At 48.7% G+C, this 24,223-nt stretch overlaps 1 protein-coding gene across 1 annotated transcript; it reads right to left on the bottom strand.

The window, feature by feature from the left end:
- Positions 1-18,095: 18,095 nt before the first annotated feature.
- LOC136611023 (E3 ubiquitin/ISG15 ligase TRIM25-like) lies at positions 18,096-22,391 on the bottom strand. Its single transcript, XM_066590262.1, has 2 exons — positions 21,213-22,391; positions 18,096-21,080 (listed from the first exon to the last, which is right to left on the bottom strand). Exons 1-2 carry the CDS (start codon positions 22,195-22,197, stop codon positions 20,449-20,451), a joined length of 1,617 nt encoding a protein of 538 aa, XP_066446359.1. The 5' UTR covers positions 22,198-22,391; the 3' UTR covers positions 18,096-20,448.
- Between the last annotated feature and the right edge of the window lie 1,832 nt (positions 22,392-24,223).

Here is a 24,223-nt window from a genome sequence, read left to right as displayed (position 1 = left end):
TGAACGGGCAATTTTTCTTAGGGCCACAAGGCTCACTCAAATAATTTTTCTGAACAATTTTTATAAGTTTCAATGCGCTTAAAAGCATTGGAACTTTAACTTGAACCAATTTTTCGTTACACTGGGCTGCCTCCAGGCCTAGTTACCACTTAAGCCACATTAACCAAAGCGATTAATGGGTTTCACCTGCCCTCTTGGCTGGCCATGGCCAATTTTTGGGATGTACATTAGTACTGTTGATACAGCAATTTTTGTGGGCCCTCGCCTACAGTGTAATCAAATTAATTTTTAGCCCACCTGCATTACAGCTGACGTTACCTCAGCTGTGTTGGGCAATGCAATGGGATATTTTTGTGTACCGCCGGTGGGTTCCAGGGAGCCACCCATGCTGTAGGTGCACACTGAGTTTTTAATACTTCTGTACACTTCTAAAGAACCCGTCTGACTGGGGCATGCAGTGTGGGCCGAAGCCCACCTGTATTACGCACGACATTACTACCTCAGCTGTGTTGGGCAATGCAATGGGATATTTCTATGTACCGCCGGTGGCTTCCTGGCACCCACCCAGGCAGTGGGTCCACAGGGAGTTAAACCTACATGTGTCCACTTGTAAAGAACCCCAGTCTGACTGGGGCATGCAGTGTGGGCCGAAACCCACCTGCATTAACCCTTTCCAGTCCACTGTGTGACCTGTGAAGACATTAGGGTTTAAGGCTGTACAGCTCCGTTGTTGGTAGACGTCCGTCGGGGTTCTCTTACTGTATATTGCCAGCCTCTCTGCTGTCGGAGCCTATCCTACGTGTCAGCTCATGCAGTACTGGCTTTAGCCAGCATATAGCGCCGTTGTATAACAGCAGAAAAAGAGTAAGCCCCCTAGGAAAACCATATACAAATTGGATTGGAAAGGGTTAAGCACAACATTACTACCTCAGCTGTGTTGGGCAATGCAATGGGATATTTCTATGTACCGCCGGTGGCTTCCTGGCACCCACCCATGCTATAGGTGCACACGGAGTTTTTACTACATCTGTACACTTATAAAGAACCCCAGTCAGACTGGGGCATGCAGTGTGGGCCGAAGCCCACCTGCATTAAGCACGACATTACTACCTCAGCTGTGTTGGGCAATGCAATGGGATATTTCTGTGTACCGCCGGTGGGTTCCAGGGAGCCACCCATGCTGTGGGTCGACAGGGACTTCACAATAGGGAGTTGTACCTGCCTGTGTCTATGAATTAAAAAGCCCGGTCTGACTGGGGCATGCAGACACCTTGACAGAATGAATAGTGTGTGGCACATAGGTTCCCCATTGCTATGCCCACGTGTGCAGCTCCTGATGGCGGTGGCACAGGATTCTATTTATCATTGCTTCTGTACAGCATTGTGGGCTATCGCTCCGCCACTTTTAAAGAGGGTCGCTGCCTAGCCGTGCCAACCTCTGCAGTGTGTGCCTGCGGTCCCTCGTCATGGCAGACGCAATTCTAAATAGACATGAGCGTGGTGTGGCATGAGGGCAGCTGAAGGCTGCGCAGGGACACTTTGGTGTGCGCTGTGGGGGGGAGGGGGGGCGGTTGGGCAGCATGTAACCCAGGAGAAGTGTCAGTGGAGTGTCATGCAGGCAGTGATTGTGCTTTGTTGGAGGTAGTGTGGTGCTTAGCAAAGGTATGCCATGCTAATGAGGGCTTTTCAGAAGTAAAAGTTGTTGGGAGGGGGGGGGGCCCACTCTTGCCGGTATTGTGGCTTAATAGTGGGACCTGTGAACTTGAGATGCAGCCCAACATGTAGCCCCTCGCCTGCCCTATCCGTCACTGTGTCATTCCCATCACTTTCCTGAATTGCCCAGATTTTCACACATGAAAACCTTAGCGAGCATCGGCGAAATACAAAAATGTTCTGGTCGCCCATTGACTTCAATGGGGTTCGTTGTTCGAAACGAACCCTCGAGCATCACGGGAAGTTCGTTACGAATAACGAACACCCGAACATTTTGGTGTTCGCTCATCTCTACACATCGCGCATGCGTGAGGCTGTCATATTAGACTCTAACGGTATCAGTCCAGCATACTATCATAGTACATAGTATCAGTCCAGCGAGCGTGGGGAATCCTCCCATCATACAAGCTACTTAGTAAACATAGTAAAGATATATACAAAACCACATACCTATGGCATAGCTGCAGAGCTGTAACGCATTATTATTTGAATTAGTACCATATTCTATGTTGCGGGTAATTACTATAGATGCCATATACTGGCTATATTTTACTCATACCCTCGCAAAAACACATTATGGCTACTCCTTGGGGCATTGATTTTACATGTTATTAACAGTATGTCCCAGAGTAATCCCCAAGAACCTACTAAGAATTTTCTATAATGTGCCACCAGCCATTGGACCACGGTCCTAAAGACAACTGCCAACCCTGATTGCCACATTGACCCCCACTTTACACTCCCAGGGTGACCCCTACACATACTGTACACCTCATATATATGACACCCACACAAAACATGAATGCTTAATCACTTTTATTCATAAATTTAATACAGCACAGGCATAGGAGGACTGCAGCACCCAAGGTGACCTGAAATAGAAAAAAACTAATTTAATAAAAATTGTATTAAAAACATCCACGTTAGAAATACATCCAAACCAAATGTCATATATGCTGACCTATATTATCGGAGATACAGTAGAGGATTGTAATCCACATTTAGCCCCCTAGGTGTAAGGGAGTCTAATTTGAAGATCCATTTGGCTTCCAACAGTTTTAATTTTTGTTCTCTATTGCCGCCCCTGATGTCTCTATCGACAGAATCGATAATCATAAAACGAAACTGGCTAATCGAATGATTATGTTCCTCAAAATGTCTCGGGATCGGTAGATCCAATTTCTTTGTCCTAATGCTACTCTTGTGGTTCGCCATTCGTTTGCGAACCTCCGTAATAGTTTGGCCGACATACTGGAGGCCGCACGGACAGCTAATTAAGTACACCACAAAGGCCGACCAACAGCTATACCATCCACGTATCCGAAACCTCTTTCCAGATCTTGGATGTACAAAACTGTCCCCCTTGACCATGTTGGAACAGACCGCACACCCCAAGCATGGAAAATTACCATTCCTGGTAGGTGCCAGTGTCCTTTGTACTGAGCCAGAAGGGAGAGAAGAGGATGTGCGAACCAGACGATCTTTTAGGTTGCGAGCCCGTCTATAGGCCATCATAGGCGGGCACGTAAATTCTGTAATCTCTGGATGGCATCTTGACAAAACATGCCAATGTTTGTTCAGTACATGACGAACCTCCTTGCTATGGACTCCATAGGTGGACACAAATGGAATCCGTTTCTTAATTCCCTCATTCCTCACGGAGGGGCCCAAAGCAGAAGCCCGTTCGATTTGTTTTACCCTGTCTGTCTGTTCACATAGTAGCTCCTGCGGATACCCTCTCGACGCAAATTTTCTACACATTGTAGCAAGACGTGCATCAAAATACTCATAGTTGACCACCCGCCGGACCCTGAGCATCTGGCTCCAGGGTAAAGATCTAATCATAGCTGGCGGGTGGCAACTTGAGTAGTGCAACAAGTTGTTGCGATCAGTGGGCTTGGTATATAAGTCCGTTTTTAAACAGGACCCATGTTTCATAATCAAAACATCAAGAAACTGTACAGAGGTATTTGATGCAGACAGAGTAAATTTCAACTCAGGGAGGAAAGTGTTTAGTTCATCATGAAAGACATTTAATTGTTCCATTGTGCCATTCCATATGAGGAAGACGTCGTCAATGTACCTCCACCATACCTGGGCAAGGGCCCAGGATGGGGAGGTACAGACACGCGTCTCCTCCATAAACCGCATGTAGATGTTGGCATACGATGGGGCCATATTGGACCCCATCGCAGTCCCTTGTAACTGCCGGTAGAACTTATCTTGGTACAAAAAGACATTATTGGATAAAACCAACCTTAGAAGCGTGAGAACAAAATTCACACAATCCTCAGACATAGTAGAACGAGATAGAAAACATTCCACAGCCGCTATACCAATATCATGCTTGATGATTGTATATAAAGATGAGACGTCAAAAGACGCCAGGATAGCCTCTTCCCTAATAATAATTGACTCCAATTTACAGAGGAAATCCGAAGTATCCTTAATATATGATCCAGCTTCTGTGGCATGTTGTCTAAGCACTTTGTCGAGAAAACGGGAGACGTTGTTAAACACTGACCCCCTCCCCGACACAATAGGTCGACCTGGAGGGCGTACAGCGTCCTTATGGACTTTTGGCAAAGTATATATTTTGGCCATTATTGGAAATTCAGGGTACATAAATTCAAGCAATTGTTGGTCAATCAATCCCTCTTTTCTAGCTTGTTCCAACACCAATTTTAATTGGGACCGAGCCTCATTGGTTGGGTCAGATGATAATACCTCATAAACCAACGTGTCTGACAACTGTGTGCTTAGCTCTTGATGGTAATAATGGGAATCCATGATAATAATGGCTCCTCCCTTATCCGCAGGGCGGATAGTTAATGAGTCATCACTACCCAATGATTTAATCGCCTGGAACTCTGCTGAACTCATATTAGACTGAGCCCTACGTCTATTTCGTCGCTCCCGTAACCTCACAATGTCATGGTTAATCAAATTTTTGTAGGTATCAATAGCAGAGTCACCACCTGGTGGCTGGAATTTACTCGGATTACGTAGACCCATATTTCTAGAAGAAAAACACACATTAGTATTATCAATCAGGCCTCGATCCGTTTCGCCCGTGGCTAAATGAGTTCGTAGCCTCAGGCGTCTGATGAATTGTCTAATGCTCACATCAATGTCAAACCACTCAGTTTCACCAGTTGGAACAAAAGAAAGACCTTTGGATAGAGCACGTTCCTGTGCCATGGACAGGGTTTTAGAAGAGATATTGACCACAGGTACCTCGGTCATCTCCTGGTCCTGGATCCTGACCGAGTCTGGACCGTCCTGGGGTCTCTTACGGGTACGATTGTGCTTCCTTCTTCCCGTCTCCTTCCCTTATCCGATTCGTAGTACCGGCTCCTTTTGGGGGTCGGTGACCTAAAAAAGGTTCCGCTATGGAAGAAGAGAGACCCATCTCCTCGGCTGATTCAGAACCGGCAGAGGACCAACCAAAGTGGGATCTACCCCACCGTGGCCTCCTCTGTCTTGGTTTCCTTCTCGCAGGGTTCTGACCTGATTGTATATTGGGACCACTCTGCCAATTATAGACTTTACCAGAGGAATAGTCCTGCTCATCCCGGGACCATTTGTTACGCTTAGTGTGCTCGACTTCAATCCTATACCTCTGCGAGGATACTTTAATTTTCTCCATACAGCTGTTTAGCTCCTGCTCAGACAGCATAGTGCGGATTTCCTGCTCCATTGTTGAAATAATGGTTGAAGTTTTCAATATTTCATCCTGCAGAAACTCCAAATTCAGTAAAATCAAGTCAAATGCAAATTTATTTGCTATACACACAAATTTCTCCAGAAAATCTTCATTATCCGCAAACAATGTGGGGCGGGTATGCGGTCGTAAACCCCTAGGGATTCTCTGTGCCAGAAAATATTCCCGTAATGTCGTGGAATGTAATTTCAACGAAATAAGATGTTTGTTCATGGATTCAAACTTACGCAGATGAACCTTCACGTCAGGTGTGCTAAACAGGGCATTATCTTTCTCCGAACGATCAATAATACGAACTGCATCGTCCGCTGTGTATGAAAACACCCTTGGCTTACCAGACTCCCCAGCTGGTCGATTAAACAAAGAGGGATCTTCTTGCGGTGCTCGCGATCCTGGATCCATAGTAGCAACAGTCACAAATTGTAATAGGATCACAGCACACGTGTTCACCTGAAAATATGCAGGGAAGATAGTCCTCTCTAGATGGTGCACGCTCCCAAAGGTCCTGGATCCTGGACCGTGTTGTTGATCATAAAGTATAAGTAAGAGCAGCACTCCAGGAGTTAGATCAAATCAAAGGAATCTTTATTGCCATTGCCCACAACGTTTCAACTCTTCCACAGAGAGTCTTCTTATGCTGTGAACCGTGGTAGGGAAACAGCATGGGACTTGGGACAGGCATGGTAAGGGTTAAGTGTAGCGAACGTAGCAGGGGGTGGGGGAGGAGCTAAGGCAGGAAGAGTAGAGGGAGGGGGAGCGGAAGAAGAAGACCAGAAGACGTACCCGGCATAATAGAAGAGCCACGTGGAAGGATGGAGGCGCGCGGAAGCGCCAGACAGCAGCGCAGGCTACACCGAGATGGCGGCGTAAGCGAAGAGCACGCACAGGTAGGCTCTGCAGGGCTAGGCAATAGAGCGCGAGCCAGCGGGGGGGAGGCAGGCTGTTGGGGCACGGAGTTGACCCATTTAAGGGGGGGGGGGAGAGGGGGAGGGGGAGGAAAAGCCCAACCGTTAGTTCCTCGAGCAGTTCAGAGAGCAGGAGGGGAAGCATGCAGGTCAGCAGGGACAGGGTTATTGCTAGAAGGGGGAACATGAGTCTGTTGTCGGACAGCTCGTTCGAGAGGCCCCCTCCAGGTTACTACCCGGATCAACCCCCCTTAAGGGGTCAGGGCACCCTAGTTCGCCAATCACAACCACCTTCTCGTGCATATAGATACGATACCCGCGAGCACTACATACACGGTGCACGCAGTAGCTCACCCGCCCAGCAGCAACTTTATGCTCCCCCAGCCCCGCGCAGGCTATGCTACGTTAACCCACGCTTCGTGGGTCCCCCTTCCTCGGGGGGTGGCGAGTCTGCTTATAGTTACGCTAGTCGCGCCAGCTACAACAGACAAGGCAAGGGAGCTAAGCGTAGGCAGAGGGAGAGGGCTAGGAGAGAGAGATATCAGCGCAAGCACGACAGGGAGTACGTTAGGCTAGCGGCAGAGGCAAGTAGAGGGTCTAGGAGAGCCAGTGTAGGGAACGAGGACGACAATGCCAGTGGCACGGAGCATCGGCACCAAAGGGAAAGCTACTACCATGCGACTGCATCAACAACAGCAGCGGCATACAAGGACTATATACGCCATGGGAGGCGGGATGTCTCGGAAGAGCGGCCAGAGCGGGGCCACCTTGGAGCAGAACCAGAAAGGCGGGCGCTAGAAGCTCCGCAAACAAGTACGCGGCAGCAGTCGCCCAGCTGGGGCAGAAGCCCAGGAGGAAGACCGGCAAGGACCACGCCCTTGGCACAGCCGGAGGACGGTCAAGCCGGTGAGTTGTCATGTTTAAATGCTTGGAAAAAAGTGATGGATCCCGCCACGGTGGCGGACAAAAATGATTTGGTTGTGGTTTTAAAATCACTGTTGAGCAAGGTTGATCAAGGTGATGTGTTTTCTGTGTCCTGTGGACCCCAAGGGGGTGTGGGCCCACCTGCGGGGCAGGAGGTTGCAAGCTCAACAGGTGGCGGTGATGCGGACCCTATGGAAGGGTTGAGATATGCTGGCTCGTTATTTTGTGGTGTTGCCCCGCTAGGGGTCGGATGAGTTGGTTGAAAAAATACGTAAAGGTATATATGTGGATATATGGTCCTTGCTGTCGGCGGATCACGTAATCGTGGATAAAGAGCGGGTGTCGGAGCGCGGCGCGGATAGGAAGCCGAAAGTCGCTAAGACTTTCGGCAATTGGCTACAAGCGTATATGGTACTGGCATATATTGCATGCCAGCACCAGCCTAAAAAGGGTCCTGAGCTCATGATATACCTTAATACGATTTATAGCGCTTATAAATTGCATGGCGGCGCCGCGTGGTGGCGATATGATGAGGACTTCCGACGACTGGTCTCGGGGATTAGTCACATCAGCTGGGCGTCAAAGGCAACCGACGTCTGGTTCCAGCTTATTTTAGCACAGCGCCCACAAAAACCGACATTTCAAGGGGGAGCCGTGGGGGGCGGGCAACAGCCCCCTGCGGCCTCCCCAAGACCGAATGGCTCCTGCTGGCTCTACAACGAGGGCCATTGCAGGTTTTATTCAACCTGCAAGTTCAGACATGAGTGTTCTGTCTGCGGGGGTCAACACGCGGCGGTTCGTTGCTTTAGGAAGCAACGAGCTGCAGCCGGGGGGGGGGCGGTGCCAGTGGAGCACCAAACCCCAGTGAAAAGCCGATACCTCTTCCTGTGGCTCGACAAGTACCACAGGAGGGAGGAAGCAAAAATACTTAGAGAAGGTTTTACCGTCGGTTTCGTTATTCCGTTTACTTTTCAGCCTGCGTTCATATCGTGTCCGAACCTAAAGTCTGCGACGGACAACATAGAGTTAGTTAAAGAAAAAGTTCAAAAGGAGGTATCAGCGGGCCGCATGGCGGGCCCGTTTGATGAACCGCCGTTTGTCAATTTGCGAGTTTCCCCGTTGGGGTTAGTTCCCAAAAAGGAGGCTGGCAAGTTCCGCCTGATACATCATTTATCGTTTCCAAAAGGGGAATCTGTAAATGATGGTATTTCAAAGGAGCAAGCTTCGGTGGTTTACGCTTCATTTGACCAGGCAGTGGCACTAGTTAGAGCGGCGGGAAAACGCGCGCAATTAGCGAAGGCTGATATTGAGTCAGCTTTCCGGCTGTTGCCAATTCACCCGGAGTGCTTCCACCTGCTTGGTTGCAAAGTGGACAATCAATACTATTATGACATGTGTTTGCCTATGGGTTGCTCCATTTCATGTTACTATTTTGAGCTTTTCAGCTCCTTCCTGGAGTGGATGGTAAAATATGAGACGGGCATCACATCGGTAACGCATTACCTGGATGATTTTCTGTTCATTGGAACGGAAGCATCGGGCGAGTGCGGGGTTTTGCTAAACACATTCCGGAATCTTATGCGGCTGGCGGGGGTTCCGTTGGCGGAGGACAAGACGTTGGGTCCGGTCAGTAGGCTGGTTTTTCTGGGAATCGAGATCGATACCGAGGAAATGGTCTTCAGGTTGCCAATAGATAAAATAGCCCGCCTACGGCAGACGGTAAGAGAAATTGCGAGCGGAAAAAAGGCCACGCTGCGCCAGGTACAGGTCCTGTTGGGTTTATTGAACTTTGCATGCAAAGTGATACCCATGGGCCGCGTTTTTGCCAGAAGGCTATCCCTCGCGACAGTGGGAGTAAAAGAGCCTCACCATTTTATAAGGATCACACAAGGTATCAAACGGGACTTACATGTATGGAAAATTTTTTTGGAGACCTTCAACGGGCAAGTGGTATGCCCCAAGAAGGAGTGGGCAGGACCCGAGCTCAGCTTGTTTGCTGATGCAGCGGGGTCGGTCGGTTTTGGTGTGATTTTCCAGAACCACTGGTGCAGAGAACCCTGGCCAGTATCCTGGATGGAAAGAAAGTGGAATAAGGACATAACGCTTCTGGAATTTTTCCCGCTGGTGGTAGCATTGGAGCTATGGGGCGATGAGCTCCAGGACCATAAGTTGTGCTTCTGGTCCGACAATGTGTCGGTGGTTCAGATCATTAACAGACAGTCTTCGGCTTCATCGCTGGTGTTGGCACTGCTGAGGCACACGGTTTTACGTTGTCTACAACTGAATATATACTTGCGTGCAAAGCATGTATCGGGTTATAAGAATCTAGCAGCTGACGCACTCTCTCTCGTTCGCAGATGGAGCGTTTCAGGGAGCGGCACCCGCTGGCGGACGCCGAGGGGGTCCGCTGCCCGACTTTCTTGTGGAGTCTGGTCGAGCAGAGCTGCGGAAGCTAGTCGAGACATCGGTAGCGGTCGGGACTTGGAACAGTTATGAAGCGGTCTGGCGGAAGTGGTTGATTTTCGCCGGAGGTTGCGTGGCAGGGGGCGAGAGGGCCCGCTCGGCAACTCTGGATATGTTTGCGTCTTTGCGGAAAAAAGGGTCATCGGTGGACGCGGTTAAAAAACATCTGGCTGGAGTTGCGTTTTTATTAAAATTACATGGGTTAGTCGACGTTACAAAACAGTTCGTTTTCAGGCAGATCGTGCGGGGATGGAGGAAAGATAAGGTTCGGAAGGACACACGGCGTCCTATAACGTATTTTGTGTTGTGTAAGTTGTTAGAGGCCTTGGAAGTTTCCTGCACAAACGGCTCGGAAGCATTGTTGTTTAGAGCAGCGTTTTTGATTGCGTTTTTCGCCGCGTTGAGGATCGGTGAGCTGGTCCCCGCCAGTAAGTTTAAGGTGGGCGGGCTACTGTGGAATGACGTTATTATAGTCGACAGGTCGTTACGCGTCAGGATTAGGAAGTCTAAGACCGATGTGTACGGCAGAGGCGAATGGGTGACCATCAATCATCTCGGATCACGATGGTGCCCAGTCGACATGGTTGTACAATACATGGCCGCCAGGTCATCTGGAGAGCAATTTTTGGTACATTCGTCGGGTCTCCCTCTCACGCGTTTCCAATTTTCGGCAGTTTTGCGTTTGGCTTTAAAGGTAGCGGGGTTCAACTCAGCGGAGTTTGGAACGCATTCATTTAGAATCGGCGCGGCCACATCGGCGGATGCGGGCGGTATGAATGAGGAAGGTTTAAAGAAGCTAGGCAGATGGAAGTCGCAGGCATATAAATCTTATGTGAGACCGGATTTGACGGTGGGCGACTTTAGCATAACGGCGGCCTCGTAGTGTAGTTTCTTTGTTTTAAGTTGGAGTTAAAAATAGGTTCGTTCCTGTATTGTTGTTTTCTGTTCTTTTGTTTTTTCTTTATTCTCAACAGCGGAAAAATGGAAGGCGTGCATTGTAGGACATTCCTACGTCTACTGGGCCCAAAGGAGGGCAGCGGTACGGCCATTGGGAGCGGACTTAGGCCTACCCGGAACAACCGTAACCTGGCACGGCGTCCGGGGGCTAAGATGGCCCGACATGTTAAAAATAGTAATGGACATAAGCAGGTTTAACCCTCGGAGAGTGATTTTGGTAATTCATGCCGGAGGAAACGATCTTGGTAAGATGAAGACAAGGGACCTTTTGGCTATCATGAGGCAGGACATTTTACGGTTTCGCGCATGTTTTCAGGAGGTGATAATCGTCTGGTCCGATATAGTTGCGCGAAGGTATTGGAGAGGTGCAAGAAGCGTGGAGGCGATAGAGAAAGTGAGGAAATTAGTGAACATGAAGATGTCGCAGTTCGTGGAGTCCATTGGAGGAGTGGCGGTTCGCCACTGGGAGCTAGAAGATAAAGAGAAGGGGTCATTGAGGGAGGACGGGGTCCACCTCAATGATTTGGGTATTGACACTTTTCTATCGGGCTTGCAGGATGGTGTAGAGGCAGCTCTAGTCAGGGTCAGTGGGGTGGGACGGAATGAGCCGCAGTAATACGGCACATCCCGTGTGGCCCGGAATTGTCCATGCTGGTTAGGGATTATTGAGGAGGGTTTGCAAGCCAAAGGATCGTGGGCTTACAAACGTCCTCGGGGACGGTTTATGGACTAAAAAGTTAAGTTTCATACAGCATGGATAGGGTTTAGGAGAAAATTCAGGATTAATGTTATTAACATATGTTATTTAATAAAGCTGCGGCCTACCCCACATTTGTTCAGCAAGAAGTAGTCAGAGTATGTTATTCATTAGGTAAGTGAGCGGTTAAAATAATAAGTTATTGTCCCCAGTCCTCTGTCTGCACCTTCCAGCACACTTAGCTGCACCCGGCCTCCCTCTGTCTGCACCTTCCAGCACACTTAGCTGCACCCGGCCTCCCTCTGTCTGCAGCTTTGCAGACTTTATGGCCCAGGTAATTGCCCAGCCTCTGCACCTGAGGAGCTTACCTCCCCATAATAAGACCTGGAGTGGAGGGAGTGGAATGAACAGCCCCACTACCAACCTGCCATCCATTCCAGAAAAAAAACAGACCCCAAACACATTTTACCAAAGAATCTCCAGCAACTACCTTTGCTGGAGATCACATCACACCCTGGTTCTTCCCTGTGTCTCACGTAGTGAGACACGAACTCCCTTCATACCTACTGGGTGTAACATCTGGATTATATCAGTGAAATATACCAAGTGTCCGTTATTAACCCCTTCAGTGTCTCACACAGCAAAATAATACACTGCAGCGCCGAAATCCCTCGGTCAGAAGAAATCCTCGGAATGACTACTAATGCTTAAATAGAGGCACCTGTCATCTTTTCCCAGTGTTGGACGCAGGTAAACTCCCTCCTCCCTTTTTTTCACCTCCCATAGGAGTCTACGGGAGCTTCCAGCATATCTCAGTATAAAATTGTTCGCCGATGTGCTATTTTTACTAATAGTGGCACCATTACTACTGGGACCACTGAGAGGCACTTTTACTACTGAGACCACTAGGGGCCGCTATTACTACTGGGGTACTGAGAGGGGCCGCTGAGGGTATCCAAGTGTACTTGAGGCACAATTACAATAGGGGTGTCTTTTTACAAGGGTTTCATTAGTTTCCTATTTGGAGTCCACTCCGTTATTGAATACTCCAAATATAACACTACTAATGCAAGTAAACGGTTCCTTTGTTTCCGTTCGCGGGGCCGCGCTGTTTTAAGCAGCTGTGATGAAACGCCATCACATAATCACACAACGTAGTTAGTAACTCTGCTGCTCCAAATTGAATTGCATTCTTGCCAGATTTAAACGTTCCAGCTTATTCTGACTGTAATGGTGTATTGCCACTACTAAAGGGTGTATCCATATCATTATGTAATGTCACTTTTGTGCGAGAGGTAAACTGACATTTTTTATTACACGATACTTGCTGTACATCGATGACGTTCTTTGATTGTTATTGCGCAGGATTTGGAGACTATGTCCCCGCACCTGTGACCCACGGCGGGTCTGTACGCTGTGATGAAGGCTGACCAGTGATGATGGAAGGGTATTGGCTCTTCATCTTGGGCGAGGCCTATATGACTGATGGTAATTTGTATCACTAGTTATATGAGACGCTTGTATGTATGTTTATGCTTGACAAAGACCTTATGGTGGAAACTGCAATGTACCCACTTCGCTTATAGGGAGATGGAGAACCAATGTAATGGACTCCAACCCTAGGGTATTACTTCAGGGTAATGGCTCTCTACCCAAACATACGGCTGGAGCTGGGGGGGTGTAGTGCATGGACCTGTCACGGTGGCACTTACCAACTCCTGGTCCCGGAGGGAGTTACCGCAGCAGAGGACAGGGCCAGTAGTCCTCAGGATGAGGGGGGTAGTAGTTGTCAGTTCGTGACGCCACCGTTCCACACACCAGCATTCAAACACGGCGGATCCAGAAAACACTAGACAAGTGTATGGTACCTCGGGTCCTCAGGAACGGTAGAGGCCTGGTAAAACTTTACTTAGAAAACTTTCCAAACAGGTAATGACAGGTACATTTACGGCAGTAGTTACAGGCAGAAGCTCAGAGGTTGGGGGGCAAAAACCTACTGATTTCCATCTCGTATGCCTGTTCTCCTGTTCGCTACACTAAGGCCACTCTCACACATCCGTTTTTCACCGCAGCATTCAGAATGCCGCGGTAATCGCAGTACAAGGCTCCCATTGGTTTTAGTGGAGCCTCGCAGACCTGCGCTTTATCACGGCGGTTTCTAATGCCGTGATTTTCCAGCACTGGCTGCTCTGTTTTAGCGCGATTAGCGCAACTCATCACAAAAGGGAAATTGAGGAATTTTGCCGATGAAATGTCTGAGCGCGGCCTTGGACTTGGCAAACGAGTGAATGAAGTGAAGAGAATGCTAGTTCCTCCCTGGTGGCGCTCAGCGGGCAGCGGGCGGTACTCGCACTCTCACACCAACTCCTTTCCTGCATTTCTTGCATCACAGCAAAAATAATTTAGGTATCTGACGAAAAAAATAGGGCAGTAAAACCACCAGATGGGTGAAACCCCTAAAAAGTATCTGGTTCTTTAGGACTGAAACTACCTGCCCTTAACCCCTTACTGACGGCCCCAGTGCCGTTTTACGGTCTAGCTAAGTGGGCTTTAATCCTAAATCCCATTTACACCAGCAGATGATCGCTAAAAGATCGCTCGAACGACAACCTGAGTGACGGCTTTAAGGGATCATTTAGCATAAACTATTAAGTAGCTACTTAAGAGCAATTAAGTGTGTAAATGAAGCTTTAGCTGAATGCAATTAATAGCCGGAGGCAGTGATGGCGAACCTTTTAGAGACCGAGTGCCCAAAACTGCAACTCAAAACCCACTTATTTATTGTAAAGTGCCAACACGTCAGGGGGCGGGGCTTATCACCACGTATGATTTTTACCTCCGTCGTTCTTAAAAGGACAAGGCTGTTTCAAAATAAACCGGGTGCAGATTTTGACTTCATTTGGATGCGGAAATGCTGTAGAATTTGCCACAGAAATTTCCGCTGAGGACATTCTGCAGCATTTCCACCTCGTGTAAATATATCCCAGCAGTGATATTGGCTCCCCCCAAAGAGCGGCCCCAGCAGTAAGGGTGACCCCCCGAGAGCAGCCCCAGTGCTAATAGTGACCCCCCCAGAGCGGCTTTAGTGGTTATAGTGACCCCGCACAGCGGCCCGAGCAGTAATAGTGACACCGCACCGTGGCCCCAGTCGTAATAGTGACATCCCACAGTGGCCCTCCAGTAGTAATAGTCACATCATACAGTGGTCTCAGCGGTAATAGGGACATCCCACAGTGGCCCCAGTAGTAATAGTGACATCCCACATCAGCCCAGTAGTAATAGTGACATCACACAGCAGCCCCCAGTAGTAATAGTGACATCACACAGCAGCCCCCAGTAGCAATAGTGACATCCCACAGCAGCCCCCAGTAGTAATAGTGACATCCCACAGCAGCCCCCAGTAGCAATAGTGACATCCCACAGCGGCCCCAGCGGTAATAGTGACCCCTCACAGTGGTCCCCAGTAGTAATAGTGACACTTCACAGCGTCCCCAGTAGTATTAGTGACATCCCACAGTAGCCAGTAGTAATAGTGACATCCCACAGTGGCCCCCAGTAGTAATAGCGACATCCCACAGTGGCCCCTGAAGTAATAGCACCCCCCCCACACACACACACACACACACACACACACACACCTCCTCTGCTTGGTGCTGTTGCTGCCACTGATCCCAGGAGCACACTGTGACATGCTGCCGGACACCTCCTCCCCTTCACTGCTCTCGCGGAACCAAGTAGGAGACGTCAGAGGAGGGGGGAGGAGGATCTCGGCTGCACACTGACATCACAGTGTGTGCCGGGATCAGCGCCTCTAGCAGCGCTGCTGAGTGAGTACCAGCAGTGGAGCTGCGGCACCCCTGCCGATATTTACTAATATGGTGAGCGTCCAACAGCGGTGAGTGTCAGCTGGGAAGGCTCTGAGTGCCGCTTCTGGCACGCGTGCCATAGGTTCGCCACCACTGGCCGGAGGGCTCTTATCTGCGCTAAGATCCTTTGTTCTCCACGGGAAACAATGCTATCAGCACTCCCTGTGGAGAACTGCTGAGAAGGCTGAACAACGATTTTTAGGTTAGACTGAATTTAATCAGCTAGGACATTTAGACGCAATGATTATCACTATAAGGGTGCGTTCACACGAACGTATATCGGCTCGGTTTACACGCCAAGCCGATATACGTTGTTCTCGTGTGCAGGGGGTGGAGGATGGAAGAGCCAAGTGCAGGAACTGAGCTCCCGCCCCCCTCTCTGCCTCCTCTCCGCCCCTCTGCACTATTTGCAATGAGAGGAGGCGGAACGGGGGCGGGGCTAAAGTCCGGGAATTAGCCCCGCCCCCGTCCCGCCTCTCCTCATTGCAAATAGTGCAGAGGAGGCAGAGAGGGGGCGGGAGCCTCAGTTCCTGGCCCTGGCTCTTCTATCCTCCCCCCCTGCACCCGAGGACAACGTATATCGGCTCGGCGTGTAAACCGAGCCGATATACGTTCGTGTGAACGCACCCTAAAGATCGCCGCTTAGTGATTTTTTAGCGATCATCGGCTGGTGTAAATGGGCCTCTAGAGGACGTAAAAACATGCATCCTCTTTAGATTAAAGCCATGTGGGCTGAGGATGTGACGGCTCCATGCTGTCTGTGCTCGGAGATAGCTGATAACATGGAGCCAGGGGCGTAACTATAGGAGATGCAGTTGCAGCCGGGCCGAGGAGCCTTAGGGGGCCCATAAGGCCTCTCTTCTCCATATAGGGAGCCCAGTACTATGAATAAAGCATTATAGGGGACCCCTGTTACAGATTTTGCATTGGGGCCCACGAGCTTCAAGTTATGCCTCTGCATGGAACTGTCATAGTGGGCGGCGGGGAGCCCCCCCAGCAATGCGATCGGCACTATCCGGTGAATAGCGCCGATCGCATTAAAGTAAATAAAAAGTTTTTTTAAAAGTTAGGTTCAGACTCTCTCATGGATCGCATTCATGAGGGGCGCTGAAACTACTCACCTCCCTCTTCCATGATCTCCCACGACGATCTGGTCTGGAACTGATCCACCATCGTGTGATGCGCATGGGCGCCAAAGAAAAAATGGCAGTGCATCTGCAGAAGAGGGGATCGGCGCGGGACATTTGAAATTGTCTGGTTCCCGGATACTGAAGGTCGTTTTGGCCGCTCAAGGGCTCTACAAGTGGGCAATGGGGCCTAAATCACCTTCAAGCAGAATGTCTGTTCTGAAAGCCACCGGCTGCTCCTTTCGGTTTGGGCCCCGTTGTGCATACAGATATAAGATTAGGGCCACAATGGGTATGTCTGTGAACACAGGACAAACAGGGATCCATTTTGAGGTGTAAATCCTCATTTTCATGTGTACTATAGGAAAAAAATATGTCTTTGAAATGACATATATGCAAAAATATCAAATTTTATTTTTTCTCCTCTAAATTGCATTAATTCCTAAAAAAAAACTGTGGGGTCAAAATACCCCTGACCCCCCTCAGTGAATACATTAAGGGGTGTAGTTTTTAAAATGGGGTCGTTTGTGGGGGCATCTATCAGGGCTTAGTCACACGGGCGCATCGGCAGGAAGAAGACGGACGCACTTCAAGACGGACGACTCCCCACAGAGCTGAAGAAAGAACACATGACCAGCAATAAAGCCGGTCACATGTTCTTTCTCCCGGCGCTGCAGAGAGACGGCCGTCTTGAAATACAGACGTCTTCTTCCTGCAGTAACACGGGCGCCGATGCGCCCGTGTGACTAAGCCCTCATTCTGAGGGTGGATTTAGACGATCGTATATCGGCTCGGTTTGATAAGTAATATTAAATTTGTACGTCTCCTAAATGGTTAAAAATAAAAATAAAAAGTTTTGAAATGTGCGCCAGAATAAAGTAAGCAGATGGAAATATATATCTTAGCAAAAAATGTGTACAGAATGTTTGCACATATTTGAGATATTACAGTTGAAAATGTGAAAAAAATAACATTTTTTCGAAAATGTTCCCAATTTTGGCGCTTTTAATAAATATTCACAAATCCTATCAGCCTGTTTTTACGCCCTAAATATACTACAATATGTGGTGGAAAAACATGTGAGAATCACCGGGATATGCAAAACCTTTACAGAGTTATTCCATGTTATAGAGACACATCTCAGATTTCCAAAATTTGGCTTCACCATTAAGGTACAAACAGGCTTGGTCACTAAGGGGTTAAGGGTTTAAAGAGGCAGTTGCTGATACCTGTCACCTTTTGTCAGGTGGCTGTCTCCTAAAGTGAAGAGCCTGATGCGGCCATGCCCCAGCTTATTACATGTGGCGTCACGATCAGGTAAGCTCCGTCATTATATTCTGTTTGATGAAGAAGCTATAATGGGAGAAAATTCAGATGTTCAACTTAAAGAACAATCTGCCCCCTGCTGGCCACAAGTAGAAATAAACTGTTTTTGTGTTAAATCCATTGGGATTGTCGTGACGTAGACTTCCTAAACTGAATACATTGCTGGAAGTGTTGCTAATCCTCTAAGGACCTGGAACACAAGTCTCTGGTCAATGGCCCTCATATAAGATGTAAACTGAAGCTCCCGGGCTCCATGTAATATGTGTAGCATGCCTCCACTGACCATGTAACATTGTAATACTGGGACCTGCTTATGGGGCGACCTCAGGCACAGGGCGACTGCTACCTCTGCATCTCCTAAACTATGAAACATATGACAAAGCAGTGATAACATCCAGGAAAGACGTCTATTTTATTATATACGGCCGGTAACATGACATATGATACAGCGGGATTATTACACGACAAGAGCAAATCACCAGAATAATAGAAATATTATATAACAAAAATATGTCACAACCACAATCTTTGCTCTATTGCCAGTTCAGCTTATTTACAGCTCTTTACTGTTTTCAAGATCTCTGCTTGCTGCCATTCTATTGTATAACAGCAAGCAGAGATCTACAAAACTGTAAAGTATTTATTTAGAACGTTTCAAATCTCATTGCAGCAAATAAAGATTCTGCTTCTAATTCGGTGGCCATTCTTCGGTTAGCTCCAATAAGGCCCAATGTCCACGGGCAAATAGATTTATTAAATCTGCGCAGGTTTCCCGCACACATGATCTGCGCCCATAGGGAATGATTGGGCACCCACAGGTAACCAAATACCTGCAGATGTCATTTTTTCACCGCGCGCGGATCGCACACGCAGGAAAACAGCCACAGCATGCTACATTCTGTACGGTTTTCCCGCACCAATGGCTTCCACAGCTTCTATTTAAGTCAATGGAAGCCATCCGCCCCGCGACACAGATGCTGCTGACACTGCGTCCGTGCACTGACGACATTCATTGTGCGGGGTAAATAATGCGTTTCTTTGATAGATCAGACTTTTACGGATGCAGCGATACCAAATATGTATTTTTGTTTTATTATTTAGATTCTTTTACTATAAATATGGCAAAGGGGGGGGGTTAAACTTTTATTACTTTTTTTAAATAGTTAGCAAAACTTTATTGATCTTATTTTTACTTTTTTTAAGTCCCCGGAGGAGACCACAACTTGCGGTGCTTTGATCGCTCCTGTTGTATGATGCAATGCTATAGCATTACATCATACTGCGATCAGGCAGGCAGTCTATCAAGCCACCCCGTGGTCATGACTTCATAGAAATTCTGCCATTACAGCCCTGGGGCCTTTCAGAAGGCCCCTGGCTGCCATGACACCCGCATGGCTCCCTGCGATCTCATTGACAGCGGCATTTAAAGGGTTAAAAGCTCCAATGACCCCCGTGACTTATCGAAGCTGTTGCCACCGGGTGTTGGCTGTAATGCACTCATATGGCATGCGTGTGCCCGCCTTTATCTTCAGGCACCCATTGACTTCAATAGGAGTATTAAATCACAGTAATTGGAACATGTTCTGGTTTTTTTTTTGACATTTGTGAAAGATGGATGACGCAAAAACACAACAAAAACTGAAGTAGAACACACATACTGTCACAGGGAAATCGGTCAGTTTTTCACTGACTTTAGTCGCACTTGCCCCTGTGAATAAGACCTAAGAGTTGCCAGAGACAGAAAAAAGATGGTTACTTATTAATCACTGCTTATTATAGCCTATGGGGGGCTTAGAACACTTTCAAGGAGCTTTATGCTGAAAAGGTGTTCCGTATGACCAGACAAGGCTGCTGTCCAATCTGGGCGGTATGTTGTGTTGCACTGTCAACTTTTTGACCAGCTAGATCAGTGTTCCCCAACTCCAGTCCTCAGGACCCCCCAGCAGGTCATGTTTTCAGGGGGGGCTGGAGTTGGGGCCCCCTGATCTAGAATGTTGTACAAGGAAGTAAACTAATAACAGTAAGGCCTCCTTCCCACGAACGGATTTTCGCCGCATAATTTGCGGCGGAAATAAGCTGCGTTGCCCGCAGCTATTAGGTTCTATTGAACCTAATAGCTCAGGGCTCACGGTGCGGAATTCCACCGCGGAATTCCACACTGTGAATTCACCCGTCCTCACCCGCAGCATGCTCTATTTGCCGCGGGTGTACCCGCAGACGGCTTCCATTGCAGTCAATGAAAGCCGTCCGTTCACGCTATCTTCCACTGTAGCACAGCGGAAGATAGCGTGAAAACGCTTCCCCGCCCACCGCTGCCGCGTCATGTGACGCAGTGGGCGTGTCACATGATGTGGCGGAGGTGGGCGGGGAAGCGTCATGCGCGAGCGAGGTTGCCGGATCCGCAGGTAAGTATGGGGTCTCCTGGGGGGCGCCGTGACGGGCTCCACCACGGAATTTCGCGGTGGAGCCCGTCACGGCCGTGTGCAGCCGGCCTAAGGCTGGGTTCACACAGGGCGGATTTGTTGCAGTTTTGCTGCAGTTTTTCCGTTGCGGCTTTGCTGCAGAAGAACCGCTTCAAAGGTTATTTTTGTCTTGCGTATTTTCCACACGGATAATCCACAAACGCTTTTTACTTTTGCAGCGGATTTTGCTGCGTCCATAGAGGTCAGAAAAGCGCTGCGGAAAAGAATTGACATGCTGCATCTTGAAAAACCGCACTGCGGCAAAGCGGAAAAACTATGATTCCTTAACTGCAGATTCTCAAACTGTTAATTATATCAGTAGGTTCACGAAATGGTTCATCTACCCGTAATACAGCATGAAGCGGCTCGGTGAAGGAGGCAGTGAAGGTGTGTAAGTGTCTGATGGGGTCACACAGCTCATAAAAGGACAGCCGCCCGGCCCCATAATCCAGGCAGATCCTGACTCTATTACTGGATATAATGTGAGGTAACCGGATCTCTTTACTGTCATGTCTCACTGAGTACTGATTATTATACTTCCTCAAACACCAGGACTTGTTATTATGTCCAATGTATGACTGCTGCCCCCTCCTGTCTATACTGGGGTAACACATCCCCACCCTCCACCACCTTAATCTACTGCCCTCCACATCCCAGTAATGTCGTCCTGAGGAGAATCCCCTCCTGCTCATCACCTGATAAATCTGGAATCTCTCTGCTGTTTCTGGACGGTTCTGGTTCTCTTCTGTCCAGGTTGCAGTTTTCAGGTCATCTGATATATGGATATTATTACCAGCTGTGCTTACATCCAGTAATATGTCTGCAGGACCCTCCACATAGATCCCCCTCCTTATATCTGTTACTATGTCACATAATGTGCGTAATGTGTCTGAGATCACAGCCACATCCGGACCATCTACATCATGGAGCAGTTTATGTCCCCCCGTGTCCCCATCACCTCCATCATGTCCCCCCGTGTCCCCATCACCTCCATCATGTCCCCCCGTGTCCCCATCACCTCCATCATGTCCCCCTGTGTCCCCATCACCTCCATCATGTTCCATTGTGTCCTCATTGCCTCCATCATGTTCCATTGTGTCCTCATTGCCTCCCTCCTCCTCAGGATCACACAAGTCCCCGGTGTCCGATTCCTGTAAGACAGTCAGTGGATCAGTCATGTTACACAGCTCCTCCATGTGTCTCATCTTCCTGGACAGCTCGGCTTTCTGTATTTCCAGCTTCTGGATGAGAGTAGAGAATAAGAGTGACTCTTCCTTCTCCTGCCTGGAGATCTCGCTCAGGACCCTCTTCTCCAGGTCGTCCAGCTGTCTCCTGATGTCTCTACACGGGGCAGTGACTCTCTCAGATTTTTCAACTGCATTTTCTTGAGCTTTTTTCTTACGTGCTTCCAGATTCTGGACTATTTTCTCAGTTTCTCTGCTCCTTGTGGTCAATTTTTGAAGAACATTTCTCAGTCTCTCCTTCTTATTCTCAGAGGCCTCATCCAGCATCTCCACCCGATGACCCCGATGTTCTCCGGCCAAACTGCAGGACACACAGATACAAGCGGCGTCCTCAGTGCAGTAATATTCCAGGATCTTCTTATGGACAGAACATTTCCTGTTCTCCAGGTTGGCGCTGGGCTCACATAAGACGTGTTCTGCTGACTTGCTGTGAACTCTTAGGTGTTTCTCACACAGAGAAGCTTCACACATCAGACAGGATTTAGCAGCCGGTACAGGAGAGTCCACACAGTAAGTGCAGAAGATCCCGGCTTCCGTCTGTGTCGGAGGAGTAATCAGGAAGTTCTCCATGATGTTACGCAGAGCCAAGTTCCTCATCAGTGCCGGCCGCTCCTGAGACTCCTCTCTGCATTCAGGACAGGAATAAACTCCAGCCTCGTCCTGTGTATCCAGCACACGATGAATACAGACCCGGCAGAAGTTGTGTCCACATCTCAGCATTACAGGATCTGTATAAGTGCTCAGACAGATGGAGCAGAGCAGCTCGTCTCTCACAGCAGCAGACGCCATGGCTGACAGAAGGAGGAAATGAAACTAAAGGTGTCTGATGCTGGATAAACAGCAAAGTTGTGGTCACACCCATTCACTTAACCCCTTAAAGGCATTGTACGACTTAGGGCTCACGCCCACGACTGAATGTTTACACGGTTTCCGCGGCTTAAATCTGTGGCAGAATTCCTCAGGTATTACATCCTATCGAGCCCAATAGCTTTTCTGCCAGACAATGACGACATGCGGAATTTTACCGCTGACTTACGCGGACGGTAAAAAAAAATACAGCATGTTCTATTTTCTGTGGATTTACGCCGCGGGAGGTCTCCACTAATATAATATTAATGGAGACCGCAAGAAATGCGCGTTTTTCCGTGATTACTAGCAGGTGTGTTTTGTTTACCACGCGGTACTCCCTCTGCATAAATCCGCGGGTGTATCCTGCGACGGTCGGGGGCGTGAGCCTTTAATGAATTTTAATTTAAAGAAGTTCTGTGTAAAAATAACATCCAATTTCAAAACACAAGATTTCTTCCAGGACTCAGATGTTACAAACAAACCTTTATTATACGGCATCCTCACAGAAGCAGATGGACAAAAAAGGGGAGACTCCTACATGTTTCAGGCCTCACAAACCGATCTCTTCCTCAACTTCATGCCTCAACCTAATCACATTAAGAATAATAATAATAATAATAATCTTTATGTGTATAACGCCAACATATTCCGCAGCGCTTACATAGACAGGGGATACAGAAAGACAAAATACAAACATTACAGAACCACGGTTACATATAGTAATCAGTTGATGGAAACAATAGGGGTGCGGGTCCTGCTCCAACGAGCTTACATACTACAAGTAATGGGGTGATACAGAGGGTAAAGGGGCTGGAGATGTGCACAGTATGGCGAGGTGGAGAGTGAGCGATGCTATACACATAGACAATGGTCAGACATTTAGCCGTGTGACGGCAGAAACGGTGTGACTGCAGGAGCGGTTTATGATGGCTAGCAGGGATTGCAGTCAGTAGGTCAGGGAGCATGTTATCAGGCGGAGTACAGAGAGGTTTGTTTAGGGAATGCGGTATGCCTCCCTGAAGAGGTGCGTTTTTAGAGCACGCCTGAAATTCTGCGAGTCCTGGATTGCTCGGGTAGCTTTTGGTAGTGCGTTCCAGAGGATCGGTGCTGCTCTGGAGAAGTCTTGGAGGCGGGAATGAGAAGTTCGAATGAAAGGGGCACTCAGTCTGGTTTCATTAGCAGAGCGGAGAGCCCGGGCTGGTTGATGGATTGAGATGAGGGAGGCAATATAGGGCAGCGCTGTACTGTGGAGGGCTTTGTGGATGAAGGTAGCGAGTTTGAATTGAATTCTGTATTTAACGGGCAGCCAGTGCAGTGACCGGCACAGGGCAGAGGCGTCCGAGTAGCGGCTGGACAGGAAGATGAGCCTGGCTGCCGCATTCAGGATGGATTGGAGAGGGTAGAGTCTGGTGCAGGGGAGGCCGATCAGCAACGAGTTGCAATAATCGAGCCGGGAGTGGATGAGGGCGACAATAAGCGTTTTTAACGTCTCCACAGTGAGAAAAGAGCGGATTCTTGCGATGTTCTTGAGGTGCAGCTGACATGTTCGGGCCAGAGATTGGATGTAGGGGGCAAAAGAGAGATCAGAGTCAAATATGACCCCAAGGCAGCGGGCGTGTTGTCTAGGAGTTATGGTGGCGCCACACACTGAGATGGAGATGTCAGGATGAGGTCGGTTAGTGGAGGGTGGAAATACCAGTAAGTCAGTTTTAGAGAGGTTTAGTTTTAGGTAGAGAGAGGACATGGTGTTAGAGACAGCGGACAGACAGTTAGTGATGTTTTGAAGGAAGGGTGCAGAGATGTCACGGGCAGAGGTGTATAGCTGGGTGTCATCAGCATAGAGGTGGTATTTGAGGCCAAAACTCCTGATGGTTTGTCCAATAGGGGCTGTGTAGATAGAGAAGAGAAGGGGGCCAAGGACCGAGCCCTGGGGGACCCCAACAGCAAGGGGAAGAGGAGGGGAGGT

Source organism: Eleutherodactylus coqui, chromosome 2 (assembly GCF_035609145.1).
Source record: "Eleutherodactylus coqui strain aEleCoq1 chromosome 2, aEleCoq1.hap1, whole genome shotgun sequence".
NCBI classification, from domain to species: Eukaryota; Metazoa; Chordata; class Amphibia; order Anura; family Eleutherodactylidae; genus Eleutherodactylus; species Eleutherodactylus coqui.
The sequence above is the reverse complement of the archived record's forward strand: the minus strand, read 5'-3'. Positions and strand labels throughout refer to the sequence as shown.